Source organism: Anolis sagrei, chromosome X, assembly GCF_037176765.1.
Source record: "Anolis sagrei isolate rAnoSag1 chromosome X, rAnoSag1.mat, whole genome shotgun sequence".
In the NCBI taxonomy this organism is placed as follows: Eukaryota; Metazoa; Chordata; class Lepidosauria; order Squamata; family Dactyloidae; genus Anolis; species Anolis sagrei.
This window is the reverse complement of record NC_090034.1, coordinates 45,882,635-45,898,089: the sequence shown is the minus strand read 5'-3', so window position 1 is coordinate 45,898,089 and position 15,455 is coordinate 45,882,635. Positions and strand designations below refer to the sequence as shown.

The 15,455-nt window shown below is 44.6% G+C and overlaps 1 protein-coding gene across 1 annotated transcript in view; it reads left to right on the top strand.

The window, feature by feature from the left end:
* The window catches only part of GCN1 (GCN1 activator of EIF2AK4), an 83,810-nt gene that overhangs the window by 25,092 nt on the left and 43,263 nt on the right, over positions 1–15,455 (top strand). The window contains exons 18-27 of the mRNA XM_060785412.2: positions 810–969; positions 3,758–3,947; positions 4,050–4,174; positions 6,644–6,822; positions 8,249–8,342; positions 8,719–8,832; positions 8,984–9,182; positions 11,865–12,020; positions 12,245–12,426; positions 15,309–15,389. Of these exons, the coding sequence (XP_060641395.2) occupies positions 810–969; positions 3,758–3,947; positions 4,050–4,174; positions 6,644–6,822; positions 8,249–8,342; positions 8,719–8,832; positions 8,984–9,182; positions 11,865–12,020; positions 12,245–12,426; positions 15,309–15,389 (1,480 nt within the window). The remainder of the gene's footprint in view (positions 1–809; positions 970–3,757; positions 3,948–4,049; positions 4,175–6,643; positions 6,823–8,248; positions 8,343–8,718; positions 8,833–8,983; positions 9,183–11,864; positions 12,021–12,244; positions 12,427–15,308; positions 15,390–15,455) is intronic.

The following is a 15,455-nucleotide window of genomic DNA, read 5'->3' as shown; positions in this document are numbered from 1 at the left end:
GCCCATGAGGTCTCTTCCAACTCTTTAATTCTATGATTCTATGATTCTATGATAAGGAAGTTCACATACCTCCCAAAGGTATGAGATCTCACCTGATTTTAAAAGCTAAGCAGGATCAGCTTTGGTTAGTACTTGGAGGAGAGACCAACAAATACCAGGTATTATAGCCTTTATTTCAGAGGAAGGAACTACTAAAACCATCTTTGAGTATTTCTTGTCTGAAAAAGTCCTGTGAGATTACCATAAAACAACAGACGGCTTGGAGACATAGAGACACACACCTGGTGAAGATATTGGGAAGAACACTGAGGTAAGAACTCACAACCTCTGAGGATGCCTGCCATAGATGCAGGTGAAACGTCAGGAGAGAATGCTTCTGGAACATGGCCATACCTCCCAAAAAACTTACAACAACCCAGTGATTCCAGCCATGAAAGCCTTCAACAATACATGCTTTCCTGAAATATTGTGCTTTGTTTGCTAGTTAACTCAGGGCAGCATCCATGGCCCTTTTTGAAGCGAGAATATCTGAAAGACCGCCTCCTCTCATGAGCCATCCTGAAATGGGAGATCTTCAACAAAGGCCCTGTTCTGTTTCTCAATGATCTATGAAATTACACTGAAGGATACATAGGGAAAGGCTTTTTTGGAACCGCACCTGACCTGTGGGGTTTCCTCCCAAAGAAGGTCAGGCTGGCTCTTTCCCTTCTGAGTGTGTAATGGAGAACGAACGCTGTGTTCAAGAGGCTGAGATTCCAGCTTTTCTATTCCCCGCCAGCCAATCTTGTTCTCTCTTCCCACTTTTCCAGGCAATATTACAAAGCCCTGGCCGCCGTTCTTCTCAGCCGGGCCTGGTGTGTCCGAAGGTTGGCCCAGCAGACTGTTAGGAAGCTCCTGGCTTTGCCCAGAGGGTTCAACTTGGCCTATGGACTTTTAGAGGAGCTGACAGTGGTTCTCAGTTCTCATAAGGTAAATGCTCTCTTTTCACTCTGGAGCGAGACTTAGTGTTTGGCAAAACTTTTCTGGCGTCAGGATGCAGCATATGTATTTATTTATTAATTTACAACATTTATATGCCGCTCTTCTAACCATGAAGGGGACTCAGAGCGGCATACAAGGCATATATACATCTATATAAATAAAAATGCAATGTTCGTTTGTGGGATTAACAGAACTCAAAAACCAGTGGGCCAATAGACATCAAATTTGGACAGCATACACCTAACAACCCAATGTATGTCCTTCACTCAAAGAAATTTGATTTTGTCATTTGGGAGTTGTAGTTGCTGGGATTTATAGTTCACCTACAATCAAAGAGCATTCTGAACTCCACCAATTATGGCATTGAACCAAACGTGGCATACAGGAGTCCCATGACCAACAGAAAAAACTCAAAGGGTTTGGTGGGCATTGACCTTGAGTTTGGGAGTTGTAATTCACCTACATCCAGAGAGCACTGTGGACTCAAACAATGATGGATCTGGACCAAACTTGGCACAAATATTCCATATGCCCAAATATGAACACAGATGGAGTTTGGGGAAAATAGACCTTGACATATGGGATTTGTAGTTACTGGGAATTATAGTTCACCTACAATCAAAGAGTATTCTGAATCCCACAAATGACAGAATTGGGGCAAATTTCTCACACAAAACCCCATGACTAACAGAAAATACTTAAGGCTATCCAGTCCAGCTCTCTTCACCAGGGCAAGAAAATGTAATCAGAGCCCTCCTGACAAAGAGCCATCCAGCCATAGATATAGATAGATAGATAGATAGATAGATAGATAGATAGATATGATTCACACACACACAGATATACACTGCCTGAACATAAAACAAAAAGTGGGTGCTAGAGACAACATCATACGAAAGCTGACTGGCACAATCTGGGGATCACAACCAGACACAGTGAGGACATCTGCCCTTGCGCTATGCTACTCTGCTGCTGAGTACGCATGCCCAGTGTGGAACACATCTCACCACACTAAAACAGTGGATGTGGCTCTTAATGAGACATGCCACATTATCACAGGGTGTCTGCGCCCCACACCACTGGAGAAATTACACTGCTTGGCCGGTATTGCACCACCTGACATTCGCCGGGAAGTGGCAGCCAATAGTGAAAGGACCAAGGCAGAGACATCTCCAGCTCATCCCCTGTTTGGGTATCAGCCAGCACGTCAACAACTTAAATCAAGACATAGTTTTCTTAGATCTACAGAGACACTCGCTGGAACACCCCAGCAAGCGAGAGCCCAAAAGTGGCAGGCCCAAACCCAGCACCTCAGTTCATGGGTGATACCAGATGAGAGACTCCCCCCGGGCACTCAGAAGACTGGGCGACTTGGAAGGCGCTGAACAGACTGCGCTCTGGCACCACGAGATGCAGAGCCAACCTTCAGAAATGGGGCTACAGGGTGGAATCCTCGGCATGCGAGTGCGGAGAAGAACAAACCACTGACCACCTGCTGCAATGCACCCTGAACCCTGCCACATGCACAATGGAGGACCTTCTTGCGGCAACACCAGAGGCACTCCAAGTGGCCAGATACTGGTCAAAGGACATTTAACCAAATACCAAATTTGCAAAATCTGTGTGGTTTTTTTTCTTTTTCTTTTTAATCTCTGTGTTTGTTTTGCTCTGTTAGAATTGTAATACAATGGTTGCTGATAACATGATAAATAAAATAAAATAAATAAATAGTATCATAGATTTGAAAGGGGCCCCTAAAGAAGGACTATGATATGTTGCATATTCCAGAGTAGGTAAACCAGACAACCTCCACATCAACACTGACAAAGAAACTGCAAGAAGTACTGTTTACCCACAAGCATCAAGAAATTACATATATTAGAAATCAACACTTTCTCATTACTCTGTTTTCCAGATCACCAGACTGGGCCACAGCAACGCGTGGCAGGGGGTGGCTAGTACAATATATTTTATTAGCATAGTACAATATTAGTATTAAATATTACTATATTGTACTATACCATTATATTGTAAAATTATTAGTAATATTACATGTAATATAAATATATAATTATAATATATTATTATTAATATTATATTGCATTATATTAGCATAGGCCAGTTCCCTCAATGGAACAAGACTTCAACGTCAACCATGTGCAACTTGGGATCCTATCCAAACCCTTTTGGACTATGGCTTCCACCATCCCCAGTAAGCACAGCCATTGGACCCAGTTTGGGACATTTAGTCAGTTTAAACGTCTCCTCATTGATGACAAGGCTAATGTGATTAATTGGGTAACAAAGCTTCTTCTTTGAAATGTTATGCCTAACATAATTGCTTTTTTATTTGACCTTTCACGAATTGCTTTAATGCAAGATCGGTGCTGTCGCCAACATAGATAATTGCTTCATCATACAATGAGACACAGATGACAGTCAAGGAAAAGATTGAAGGATTGACAGCAGCAAGAATTGAAAGCAGTTCAGTGGCAGAGGGGCACAGTGCTACATTGCAATTACAGAATGTAATGCTTTGCCAGCACATTAAAGTGAAAGCCTGGAAATCTGGAATTTTAATTGGATTCTCCCATTATTTGGGAAGAGGAAATGACGAAGCACTGAGCCAAGGAAGGAAAATCAGCAGAACTGAAGTGAATGGCTTTTATAGCCTTCATCAAAACACTTTGTGTTATCTTCCAAACAGTGTCAACCGGCATTACATTCTGCCCAGGGCATTTTTGACAATTAAATGTGCATTTTGACTGTTCATTAGGTGCTTCCCCCTGAGACCTTGCTCACCGAGTCAGGAGAGTTGTCAGAACAAGGCAAAATGTACATCCCTCCTCGGATCCTTCAGGAAACGTTGTGCGTGATCTCATGCATGCCATGCCTGGAAGGGGATCTGGAGGAGAAGGAAAACCTAGCTTTGGAAATGTTGCTAGTAAGCAACCATCCGTCTTTAGGTGAGTAATGGGAAAGATTGCCATGGGGATTTGCGGGGGAGGTGTAGTGTATGAATGGCAAAAAGAGGACCTCTGTAAGTCACTGTTGTTTCTCTCTCTCAGTTGCAGTGCACTCTGGCCTTTGGCCAGCCCTCCTGGTCAAGATGAAGCTTGAACCGGTGGACTTCATCACCAAACACCTGGACAAAATATTTAGCCGAATTACTAATCAGAGCCCCATGACTGAGGTGATTAGAGATGCCTTAAGACAGTGCTCATTTTATTTTATTATCTACTAGTTTGGGTACCCAGTGTTTTCTGAGTTATTAAAAAAAGTCAGTTTTTAATTGTACAAAATGCATAAGTTTGTGGTGAACTACAACTCCCATCATGCCAGGTTAACCCGAAAAACTCCATCAGTACTTAAAGTTTGTTATTTTGAGCAAGTTTGCTCTGGATGCATTATTGGTGGGTTTCCATGCGCTCTCTGGCTATAGGATAAGCTACAGCTCCCACTATGATGAGTCAGTCCCCTCAAACCCCTTCAGTAGGTTGAGTTAGTCCTGGGGGTTCTGTGTGCCAAGTTTAGTCCAGGTCCATCATTGGTGGAGGTTGCAGTTTCTCTTCTTGTGGGTGAACTACAACTCCCAAAAAGGAAGGCCAGCTCTCCCCAAACCCCCTCCAGTAATAAAATTTTGGCGTATCAGGTATGTGTGCCAAATTTGGTCCAGATCCATCAGTGTTTGGGTTCACAGTGCTCTCTGGTTGTAGGTGAACTACAACTTCCCCAAATCAAGGTGAATTTTCCCCAAAGCCCTCCAGTATTTTTTGTTGGTCTTGGGGGTTCTGTGTGCCAAGTTAGTTCCAGGTCCATCGTTGGAGGAGTTCAGAGTTCTCTTAGATTGCAGGTGAACTATACATCCCAGGACCTACAACTCCTATAAATCATGGTGAATTCTCCCCAAACCTCTCTAGTATGTTCAGTTGTTGATCAATTCCTCTGCTGTGAGCCATAGAAAATAATAGGAAAGGGTTGAGGGAGAGGCAGTGGGCGGGGACATTCAAATTCCACACCAATGGAGAAGTCAGAAACACTGGGATTTCTGTGGTGGAGGGAACACATAAAATCTAGGATGAAATTGTCCCCATCTGAAAGCCTTCACTTAGGTGGTGGGCAGTGTGGTGTTTGTGGAGGACATTGGCAGGGCTCTTGAACATGTTCATGATGCTCACTATAACCTGCAATGTTATTGGAGGGAGAGCCTTTGGTGTCTCCTGAGTAGTGGGAGCTATAGCCGTTTGTGGAGGTAGGAGCTTGTCTGTGTAAGTGGACACCCCAGCCACATACACACATGCACATTTTCACTGTTATTATGTGTATAAATTATGATTTATTTTTATTTAAGATATTTTTACCCCGCCTTTCTCCACAAGCGGACCCAAAGCAGCTTGCAACAAAATAAAACATACAGTACAGAAGTTAAAACATGGTTAAAAGCAAACCTTCATGGTTTTCAGGAATATCTTCACCTAAGTTGGTTTTAACTGGTTTTTTAAATACTGCTAGTATTTAATTCTATTTTAATGTTTTGTATATGTTTAGGTTTTAAATTGTATTGGTTTTACTGTAAGTTGCATTGAGTTTCTATTTTAGAGAGAAAAAGCAGGATGGTGAAAATCATAATTATAATAACAATAGTTGTAGTAGTCATGATCATAATAATAGTGACTAGCCAGGAGAATGAGAACCGGTTTTTGGAGAGTGACTATATATCCCATTTTTGTCTGTCCCATCACAGTGCTGTTCTTTTAATATACCTTCCTCTATCCTTAATGAGGGCCTAACCTCATTGTTTGTCCTTTACGGGCTCCTCCCTTATATATACATGTTTTATTCCTATCTCATCCAGGGTTTTATCATTTTATCTGCGCATTTGGCCCACCCATTGTGTTTTGATTCCTCATTATGTTATTTTGCACTGTTTATTATGTTACCTCGTGTATTTTATTGTGATGTAATTTTGTTGTTTTATATTTTATTTTGCTGTATTGTGTCTTCGGGCTTGGCCTCATGTTAGCCGTCCCGATTCCCCTTCGGGGAGATGGTGGCGGGGTATAAATAAAGTTTGTTATTATGTATTATTATTATGAGGTGCTTCTGAGAGTATAGCAAATCTCAGGAATAGTGAAGGGACGTTTCTGGTGGTTGGGATTATGCAGAAGGCAGGGCTGCTTTGCAGCTCCTCCTATTCACCCAAGTTACCAAATTGGGAGGAACCCCTGGTAGCACTATGGGTTAAATCCTTGTGCTGGCAGAACTGAAGACAGGTCAGAGGTTCGAATCTGGAGAGAGCAGGGATGAGCTCCCTCTGTCAGCTTCAGCTCCCCATGTGGGGACATGAGAGAAGCCTCCCACAAGGATGATAAAACATCAAAACATCCGGGCGTCCCCTGGACAACGTCCTTGCAGACGGCCAATTCTCTCACACCAGAAGCAACTTGCAGTTTCTCAAGTCGCTCCTGACATAAAAAAAAGCAAAATGGGATCCCAAGTATGCTGAATAGTTTCCTCTCCAAGCCTAGTGGCGTCACAGCGTAAATCTGCATAAGTTTACCATGGGTTTTGTCCACAGGGTCCACAGCCTTTGGGCTGCTGTGGTTTTCATTCAGCGGCTGTCTCTCCTCATCTTTTTTTGTCTCCTTTCCTCCATTTGCAGTCGGCCCTGAATGCAGTGGGCATGCTTTCTGCCCTCTCGCCGGCAAGAGTCCTTCCACAGGTGATCAGCACCATTTCGGCCTCTTTGGAAAACCCAGCCCTGTGCCTGGTGACCCAGGAGGAGTTCGCCATCATGAAGACGCCAGAAGGGGAGCTGTATGACAAATCCATCCTGCACAGGTGAAAAGTGCTCATTTCTGTCCCCAAGGAAACCCCAAGGAAGGAGCAGATCAACACTGGTGACAAATGTGGTCCAAAACATCTGGATTGTGTCTGTCCCTGTAGAACAGTGGTTCCCAACCTGTGGTCCATGGACCGCCAGTGGGCCACAAGAACAAAAATATGGTCCGCAGCCTCACCATTACTTCACTGTTGCCTCAAAAACAACGCGGCAATGAAAGCAACTGGTCTTGCAAAACCCTCCTATAGTGCCGAGGCAACGGGGATGTCAGGGGAGGAGAGACTGACTACCCATGAAAGATTATTACTACTGCATTAGCTCTAGATTACTAAATATGGTTTTCTATGGGCAAGCTGAGGTGACTACTGGGTGGCATATTTTCTGTATCAGAAACTAGAGTTGATGTGGCCTATCCAATGCAATTTTCTGAATCAGAACCCCAAATAACCAAACCAAATCTAAAGTTGACCAAAAAACTGATTCGTAACCCTTTTGGTATTAACATTGGAGATTGGTCCCTGGTCAAAATAGTCCCTGGTCAAGTGGTCCCTGGTCAAAAAAAGGCTGGGAACCACTGCCGTAGAGCAGTGTTTCTCACTCTTCCTAATGCCATGACCCCTTAATGCAGTTCCTCATGTTGTGGTGATCCCCAACCATAAAATTATGTTCGTTGCTACTTAATAACTGTCACTTTGTTCCTATTATGAATTGTAATGTAAATATCTGAAATGCAAGACGTATTTTCATTCACTGGACCAAATTTGGCACAAATACCCGATACACCCAAGTGTGAATACTGGTGGGATTGAGGGGGGGGGGGGTTGATTTTGTCATTTGGAAGTTGTAGTTGCTGGGATTTATAGTTCACCTACAATCAAAGAGCATTCTAAACTCCACCAATGATGGAATTGGCCAAACTTTTCACACAGAACCGTCATGCCTTGAAGGGACTCACTGGCATGAGCCTCCTTCCAGCCTCACACACTCTCCTTCACCTGTGCCCCACGCACCACTCTGTCTTGCGCCAAGCACGCCTGTCCTCCCCTCCCCGCTTGGAGTCTCAGAAGTAGCCCTCCCCTTTGCTGAAAGGCTAGTCAATCGCAGCATAGGAGGAATTTTGATGGGAGGATTCACTGTCTGTTTTCAAAAAGTAAGAGAAGGACAGGCGGAGAGATCTTCAGCCTTCTATGCCAAAGGGATTCCTAAGACCATCTGAAATATTTGTTCTCTTAAGGTCTTTGGTGACCCCTCTGAAAACCCTCACGACCTCCCCCCCTAGGTGTCCTGACCCCCAGGTTGAGAAACGCTGCCATAGAGGGTTCTTCTGGCTGCTTCATTTTACATTTTTAGGTGGATATAGTTGAAACTACTACCTGGAAATGACTGATGGGATGGTGCTGACGTCTCTCTCATAAACTCTTTCAGTGCCCAGCAGGATAGCCTGAAGAAGGCCAACATGAAGAGGGAAAACAAAGCCTACTCTTTCAAGGAGCAGATCATTGAGCTGGAGTTGAAGGAGGTGAGGCCTTGCGTGATGGATGATGGAAAGCCAGAGTGAACAGTGAATCAGGGATGACAGGACACGGATTTATATCCTGCCTTTCTGCTTTGAGATTGCTGTCTAAGATTGTATAAAAATATAAATAATTCTTAACTCAGAATTAAATCAGTAAGGGATATGTAACCCTTAGTATTAAAAAAAGAAGTGAGTAATGGTGGATGGGGCACCTCTATATGAACATGATCAGGTTTTGTGGAGTTAGGAGTGTTGCTGGCACTTCTGCCTTACGTTTGCTGGTCTCTAAACCCAGTTTTCTGTCGGCTCCTTCTTCATCAATTTTGAATTTCCCCTGTTGCCTCGCTTCAAGGATGTAACAAATGACTCTAATCTGCAGGAGATTAAGAAGAAGAAGGGCATCAAGGAGGAGATCCAGCTGACCAGCAAACAAAAAGAAATGCTGAATGCGCAGCTGGAGAAGGAATCCCAGACCAGGAAGCAGTTGAAGGAGGCAAGTTGTCAGAGCTATGATCAGCAATAGCTGGGTATTTAGAGGAGGAAAGTTTGCATGTTGTGAAAAGCCTCCCATTTCTCTGTTGACAACTTGGTGGTTTCTTTATAGATTGTATTTCAACATTAACAACTGTGATGTTCTCTTGCAGCTTGACAATGAGTTGGCGTCTATGCTGGGTCTTCTGGAGGCTGTTGTAGAAAGGAACCCCTCGGGTCTCTCCCAGTATATCCCCGCTCTCATAGGATCCTTCCTGCCACTACTAAAATCCCCGCTAGCTGCTCCAAGGGTTAAGGACCCTTTCCTTTCTTTGGCTTCCTGCGTGATGCCTGCACGTCTGAAGACTTTTGGTTAGTATGTTGGGCTGGGATTTGAGTTTAAAAGGGAATAATAATAATAATAATAATAATAATAATAATAATAATAATAATAATAATATTTTTCTTACCTGCCTTGCGTCGTGACTTGAGGTGGGTTACAACATAGGTAAAACAGGGCATCTAACATAGAGGCAATTATTCAATGCCTTAGAGCAACATACAGTTCCAATAAACATTTAAAATAAAATAAAATAAAAATATACCCATATATTCTGGTGTATAAGACTACTTTTTAACCCAAGCAAATCTCAAAAGTCAGGAGTCGTCTTATATGCGGGAGTCGTCTTATACGCTGTAGTAGCCTTATGCATGGGAGTAGTCTTCTATGCCGGAAGTCGTCTTACAGAGCGGGTGCTGAAACTTCCAATCCGGATTGGAGAATCTGTGGTTGCTGCATATGTTTGGGGAAAGCTGAAAAATGACAGTGGCCGTGTCCCTGCCATATGCAGCGACTGTATGAAAGCATTAAGGGCGACGCTGTACAAGGATGGTAGAAGAAAATCCATTCATCAGGATTCGTGGACTTAATGTGGTCTCGATTGTGAGGTGAAGGGGCACCTCACCGGGAAGGTGTAAGTGAAGGGCGGAGCAAGCTGCAGGCGTCTGGGGCACCCGGGGTATGGAAAAAAGAGAAGGACAGGCCCGCCCTTGTATCCTATTACCATACCTCCTCCTCTGCCTCTCAGATTTTGCTCCTGAAGACTGCAGTGAAGTGGTGCAGGTGCGCATGTACGAGATCTGAGAGGCAGAGAAGGAGGTACAGTAATAGGAAAATTACCATGTTGAAATCAAATCTGATGCTTTTAAATTTTTTATTTGGTGTGCATTGGAACAGGGATAGTCTTATACGGTGAGTATATCCCAAACTCTATATTTTAACTGGAAAAGTTGGGGGTCATCTTATACGCCCAGTCGTCTTATATGCCGGAATATACAGTATATTAAACATTTAAAAACATTACCTTCAATGTTAAAAGCACGTCATCCATAATCGTAGTCCAGGGTTGTTCCATAGCCATTCCATATATTCCATTTCTATTAGAGTATTGCAGGCATCCTCAAACTGTGACCCTCAAGCTGTTTGGGCCTCCAACTCCCAGAAGCCTAAACCAGCTTGTTCAATTGTCAGTTGAAGGCCCAAACAGCTGGAAGGCTACATTTTGAGGATGTCTGGTGTACTGCAGCTATTCTCTGAAGGCTTGATCCCAAAAACACGTTTTCACTTTCCGTCTGAAGGCCAGGAGGAAGGGGGCTGATCTAATGTCACTGGGGAGGGATTTCCACAGCTGAGGGGCCACCACCGAGGAGGCCCTGTCTCTCGTCCCCCACAGTTGCACCTGCGGAGGAGGCGGGACAGAGAGCAGGGCCTCCCCAGGTGATCTTAATCACCGAGGTGGTTCATAGGGGGAAATACGTTTGAACAGGTCAGTTGGGCCGGAACTGCTTAGGGCTTTCTAGGCTAAAGCCAGCACTTTGAAATGTGCTCGGTAGCAGACGGGCAGCCAGTAGGGCTCACACAACAGGAGGAATGTTCTCTCTCTGTATGCCTCCCTGGTGTGAGCAACCTAGCTGCTGCCCATTGGAGCAATTGAAGCTTCCAAACAGTCTTCAAAGAAAATCCCATGTTGAGCTGGTGCACAAATTTTAATTGTGCAAAGCTTCCCTGGCCGCCGCTGAAACCTGGGATTCCAAGCTCAGCGATGAGTCCAGGAGAACTCCCAAGTTGCGAACCTGAATCTTCAGAGGGGAGTATAACCCCGTCCAACACAGGCTGTAACTCTACACCCTGTTCGGCCTTACGACTGACCAGTGCCTCTGTCTTGTCTGGAATCAGTTTCAATTGGTTTGCTCTCATCCAGACCGTCACAGCTGCCAAGCACCAGTTCAGGACCTGAACAGCCTCCTTAGCAGCAGGTGGAAAGGAGTGATAGAGTTGAACGTCATCTGCGTACAGATGGTGTCAAACACGAAAACTCCGGATGATCTCTCCCAGTGGCTTCATGTAGATGTTAAACAACATGGGGGACAGTATTGAGCCCTGCGGGACTCTACAGGACAATGGCTTTGGGGCCAAACAGGTGTCCCCCAACAATACCCCCTGGGAGTGGCCCTCCAGGACAAAGTGGAGGTACTGTAAAACAGTACCTCGTCTCCATTCCCACCATTATCATTGTAAAGATTCTATAAATACACCTATTAAAATGTGCATCTATAAAAGATACACATTAAAACATATTTCTATAAAATACATATTAAAATACACAGAACAAACATTCAAATACAAGACATGAGTTTAAAATTCATGATTAAATCTGGCTGCGTAGACCTGCCAGAAGAGATAGGTCTTTAGATGGGTTTTAAATTCCAACAGCTCATTTAGCTGCATTATAGAAAAAAAGGCCAGTGTGATGTAGTGGGTTGGCCAATGGATCCAGATATTGGGAGACCCCAGGGTTCAAACGTCTTGGCTATTCTTTTTGCCATCCTCATGTCATGCCCCATGTAGATTGAGCACCACACTTTAAAAAATATATTTTGGAAGGTGGACTTCGAGCCTTTTTGTGGGTCAGTTTCTCATTGATCATTTTATGCTGCAGGAAATGATTTGGGTCAGTGTGCCCACCCCTAAGAGACTTCTTTTTCCCTCCCCAGGTACCGTAACGTGTCACGTGACTTTGCGGATGATAAAACCCGAATGCGATTTGGACGAATCCTGGTGCCAGGAGGATCTGCCTACAGCTGTGAACAGGGTGGTTAATTTGCTGCATGCGCACACAGTGCCCGGACGGATGAACAGAGGAGAAACAGGTGAGTATTTGCTCCCATTTGTCATAACTTTGCTGTTAGATTTTTTAATCTAAGTTGTGGCCCATAACTCTTCCCATCTAGTAGTCCAGACATTGCGTGCTCTCTTCTTTGCAGAGTTGGCTCGATTAGCATCTGAATCCATCAAGCCAAATCATATCCATGCTGTCTGGGAGGCTGTGTCTCTCCTCCTTGGTATATTATCCCCCTCCCCTTTTTTTTCCCAGCTCCCGTTCCATTGCCAGCTCCAGGATTTTCCTTGGTCTTCCCACTCTTAAAAATGGTGCTACTTGAGATTCCCAATGATAGCGAAGAGAAGGAGGAACTCATGGTCAAGGTCCTTCAGACCATCACTGTTCATGCCCAGCTAAGGTCTTCCAACGATAACCAAAACTTGCTAGTGGACGAGGTCAGTGTTTTTGAGGTTTCTGCTTCCCTTACGCAAAAGGTGTTTGCACTTGGTATGACAGTGTCTGTGGTTTATAATAAATATGCTATCTTTCACCATTCTTTTAAAAAGTTGTTTGATTTTTCAAAAATATCCCTTCCTATATATGTAATGCTTTTGTATGCTCTAGTTTTTAACATTCTCAAAGCTGCTGTGAGAAAAAGTGGGATATAAATGAATATTTGTTTTTATTATTACTTTATATTATTATTTATTATTACTTTAAAATATTATTTGATTATTAGCCGTCCCCTGCAACACATTGCTGTGGCCCAGTCTGTGTATATGTGTTTTGTGTGTGTATATATATGTGTGTATATTTGTGTGTATGTGTGTTTGCATATATATATATATATATATATATATATATGTGGTTTTGTGCATGCATTGTAATGTATTTTTGTTTTTTAGCTTTTTAAGTCTTTTCTGCTGTGTTTTTCAGTGTTTTTATGAGTGATGGTCACTCATTGGTTTGATAAGTGTGTTGTGCCCAAATTTAGTGTCAATTTGTCCAGTGGTTTTTGAGTTATGCTCATCCTACAAACAAACATTACATCTATATATATAAAAAGGTGGACGTTGTCGTGAGTGGTTTAAAAACGGAAAAACTACAGGACCAAATATCACCAAATTTGGCCTTGAAATGCCTCATACCCCAAGGTATGACCAACAACCATAAAAATTAAAATAAACCACCAAAACAAACTCACAAAATCTAAAAAAAGGAGAGGACAACACGGAGCATGCGCACAGGGGTGGGGAGGGTGCACGCGCGCAGGAGACCTCCTCCATTGTCTCTCTCTCTCACCTCGGCTAAACAGTCCTCCTTGCTCTGGCCACTTGCTTTCCCCGCTCCCATACTGCTATTGAATAATGTTCCTAATGGGAAGGCAATGGGAAGCTGGAGCATCCTCTCTCCCCAATGGCTGTGCCTGGAAAGGGAGGGAGGAGCTCCCCACCTCCAGAGGCCTCCCTCCCCGGCTGGGCGCCTCCTCCTTGCATAATCCCTGGGGGGGGCACCTGGGGAAGAGGTGGAGGAGGAGGCACAGAGACCCCCATCTTCCCGGGGGAAAGGGTGAGGGAGAGCGAGGGTGGGCCTGGCTCCCCCTCCGCCTCTGCCGCCTCCTCCTCTGCAGACAGACCCAGGGATCTCGCCCCCGCCACCACTGCTGCTGTGCCTGACGTCACCGGCCCCGCAGGTTGGTTGCGGGAGAGGCGCGCCATTGCCCACACACACGCTGCCGCCGAAAAGGGGCGGGCCAAGCAGGACGCCCTGGTGAAGGAGGCCCATAACATCGCCTTGGCAACTGGGAGGCCCCCCCCCCCGCAACCCCCACCCTGCAACCCCCACCCCGCCTCGCCAGGGGAATCTGAGGGAGGGAGGGAGGGAGAGAGAAGGGGCGCGCCGGGGGCAGAGGTTTGCTACTGCCACTGCTTCCACACAGGGGTCTGCCCTGCTGTCATACCAGTTGTGGGTCCAGCACCTGAGTCGGGAGCAACATCACGGTTGGGAAGGGGGAGGCAGAAACAGAAGGAAGGAAGGAAAGGAAAAAAGGCAGGAAAGAAAGAAGGAAGGAAGGAAGGGGAGAAAGAAACACAAGGAAAAAAGGAAGGAGGGAAGGAAAGAGAACAAATGAAGGAAGGAAGGAAAGAAAAAAGGAAGGAAGGAAAGCAGAAAGGGAAGACTGAAATGGATGGATGGATGGATGGAAGGAAGGAAGGAAGGAAGGAAAGAAAGAAAGAAAGGACAATACATCTATCAGGCCATTGAGTGACTATCACTCATAAAAACACTGAAAAACACAGCAGACGAGACTTACAAACCCAAAAAACAAACCCACTACAATGCACGCACATAACCACATTGTTCTCCTGACATTAAGTCCAGTTGTGTCCGATTTGGGGAGTGTGTGTTGGTGCTCATCTCCATTTCTAAGCCCAAGAGCCGGCGTTGTCCATAGACACCTCCAAAGTCATGAGGCCTGCATGACTGCATGGAGCACCCTTACCTTCCCGCCAGAGAGGTACCTATTGATCTACTCACATTTTCAGGTTTTCAAATTCCTATGTTGGCAGAAGCTGGGGCTAACAGCAGGATCTCATGGCGCTCCCTGGATTCAAATCTCCAACCTTTCTGTTACCAAGTTTCACAGTTTAACCCACTTCAGCATAACCACATGTGTATTTATGCATAAACACATACACACACACATATACACATATATACACACACAAAATACATATACACAGATTGGGCCACAGCAACACGTGGCAGGGGACAGCTAGTTTTTATATAAGATGATCGTCAGTGACAATAGTGATCCTTGCGGGTTTCATTATGATTGCAAAATTTTGTACCCTGTGTTTGGTGTATGTTTTGGTTTGTAATGGTGTGTTTTGATATGTGTATTTTGTTGAATGTGCTTTATGTTGATATGTTTTGACTTTATTATACCCCACCTTGAGCTGTCAGAAAAGGCAGGTGCCAATTTTTTTTTATCATCATCATTGGAGGGAAAGATATTAGAGGCAAAGATGAAGTGCTTTGGGCACATAATGAAAAGATAGGAAAGCTTGGAGAAGATAATGATGCTGGGGAAAATGGAAGGAAAAAGGAAGAGGGGCTGACCAAGGGCAAGATGGATGGATGGTATCCTTGAAGTGACTGGCTTGACTTTGAAGGAGCTGGGGGTGGCCATGGCCGACAGGGAGCTCTGGCGTGAGCTGGTCCATGAGGTCACGAAGAGTCGGAATTGACTGAATAAACATTATTATTATTATTATTATTATTATTGATTTTCTTTCCTCCCCCTCCCTCCTCTTTTTCACTGTTCTCTTGCCAGAATGGCCCTGAGTTACTTCCTCGCACAGACATGCTTCGGCTTTTGGCAAAAGTGATTGGATCGGGTTCTCCCCGTTTGCAGGTGTGTTGGCCAGTTGTTCTTGTCGAGAGAGAGAGGTCCAAGGGCTGTGTATGGCCTGTAAGCAGT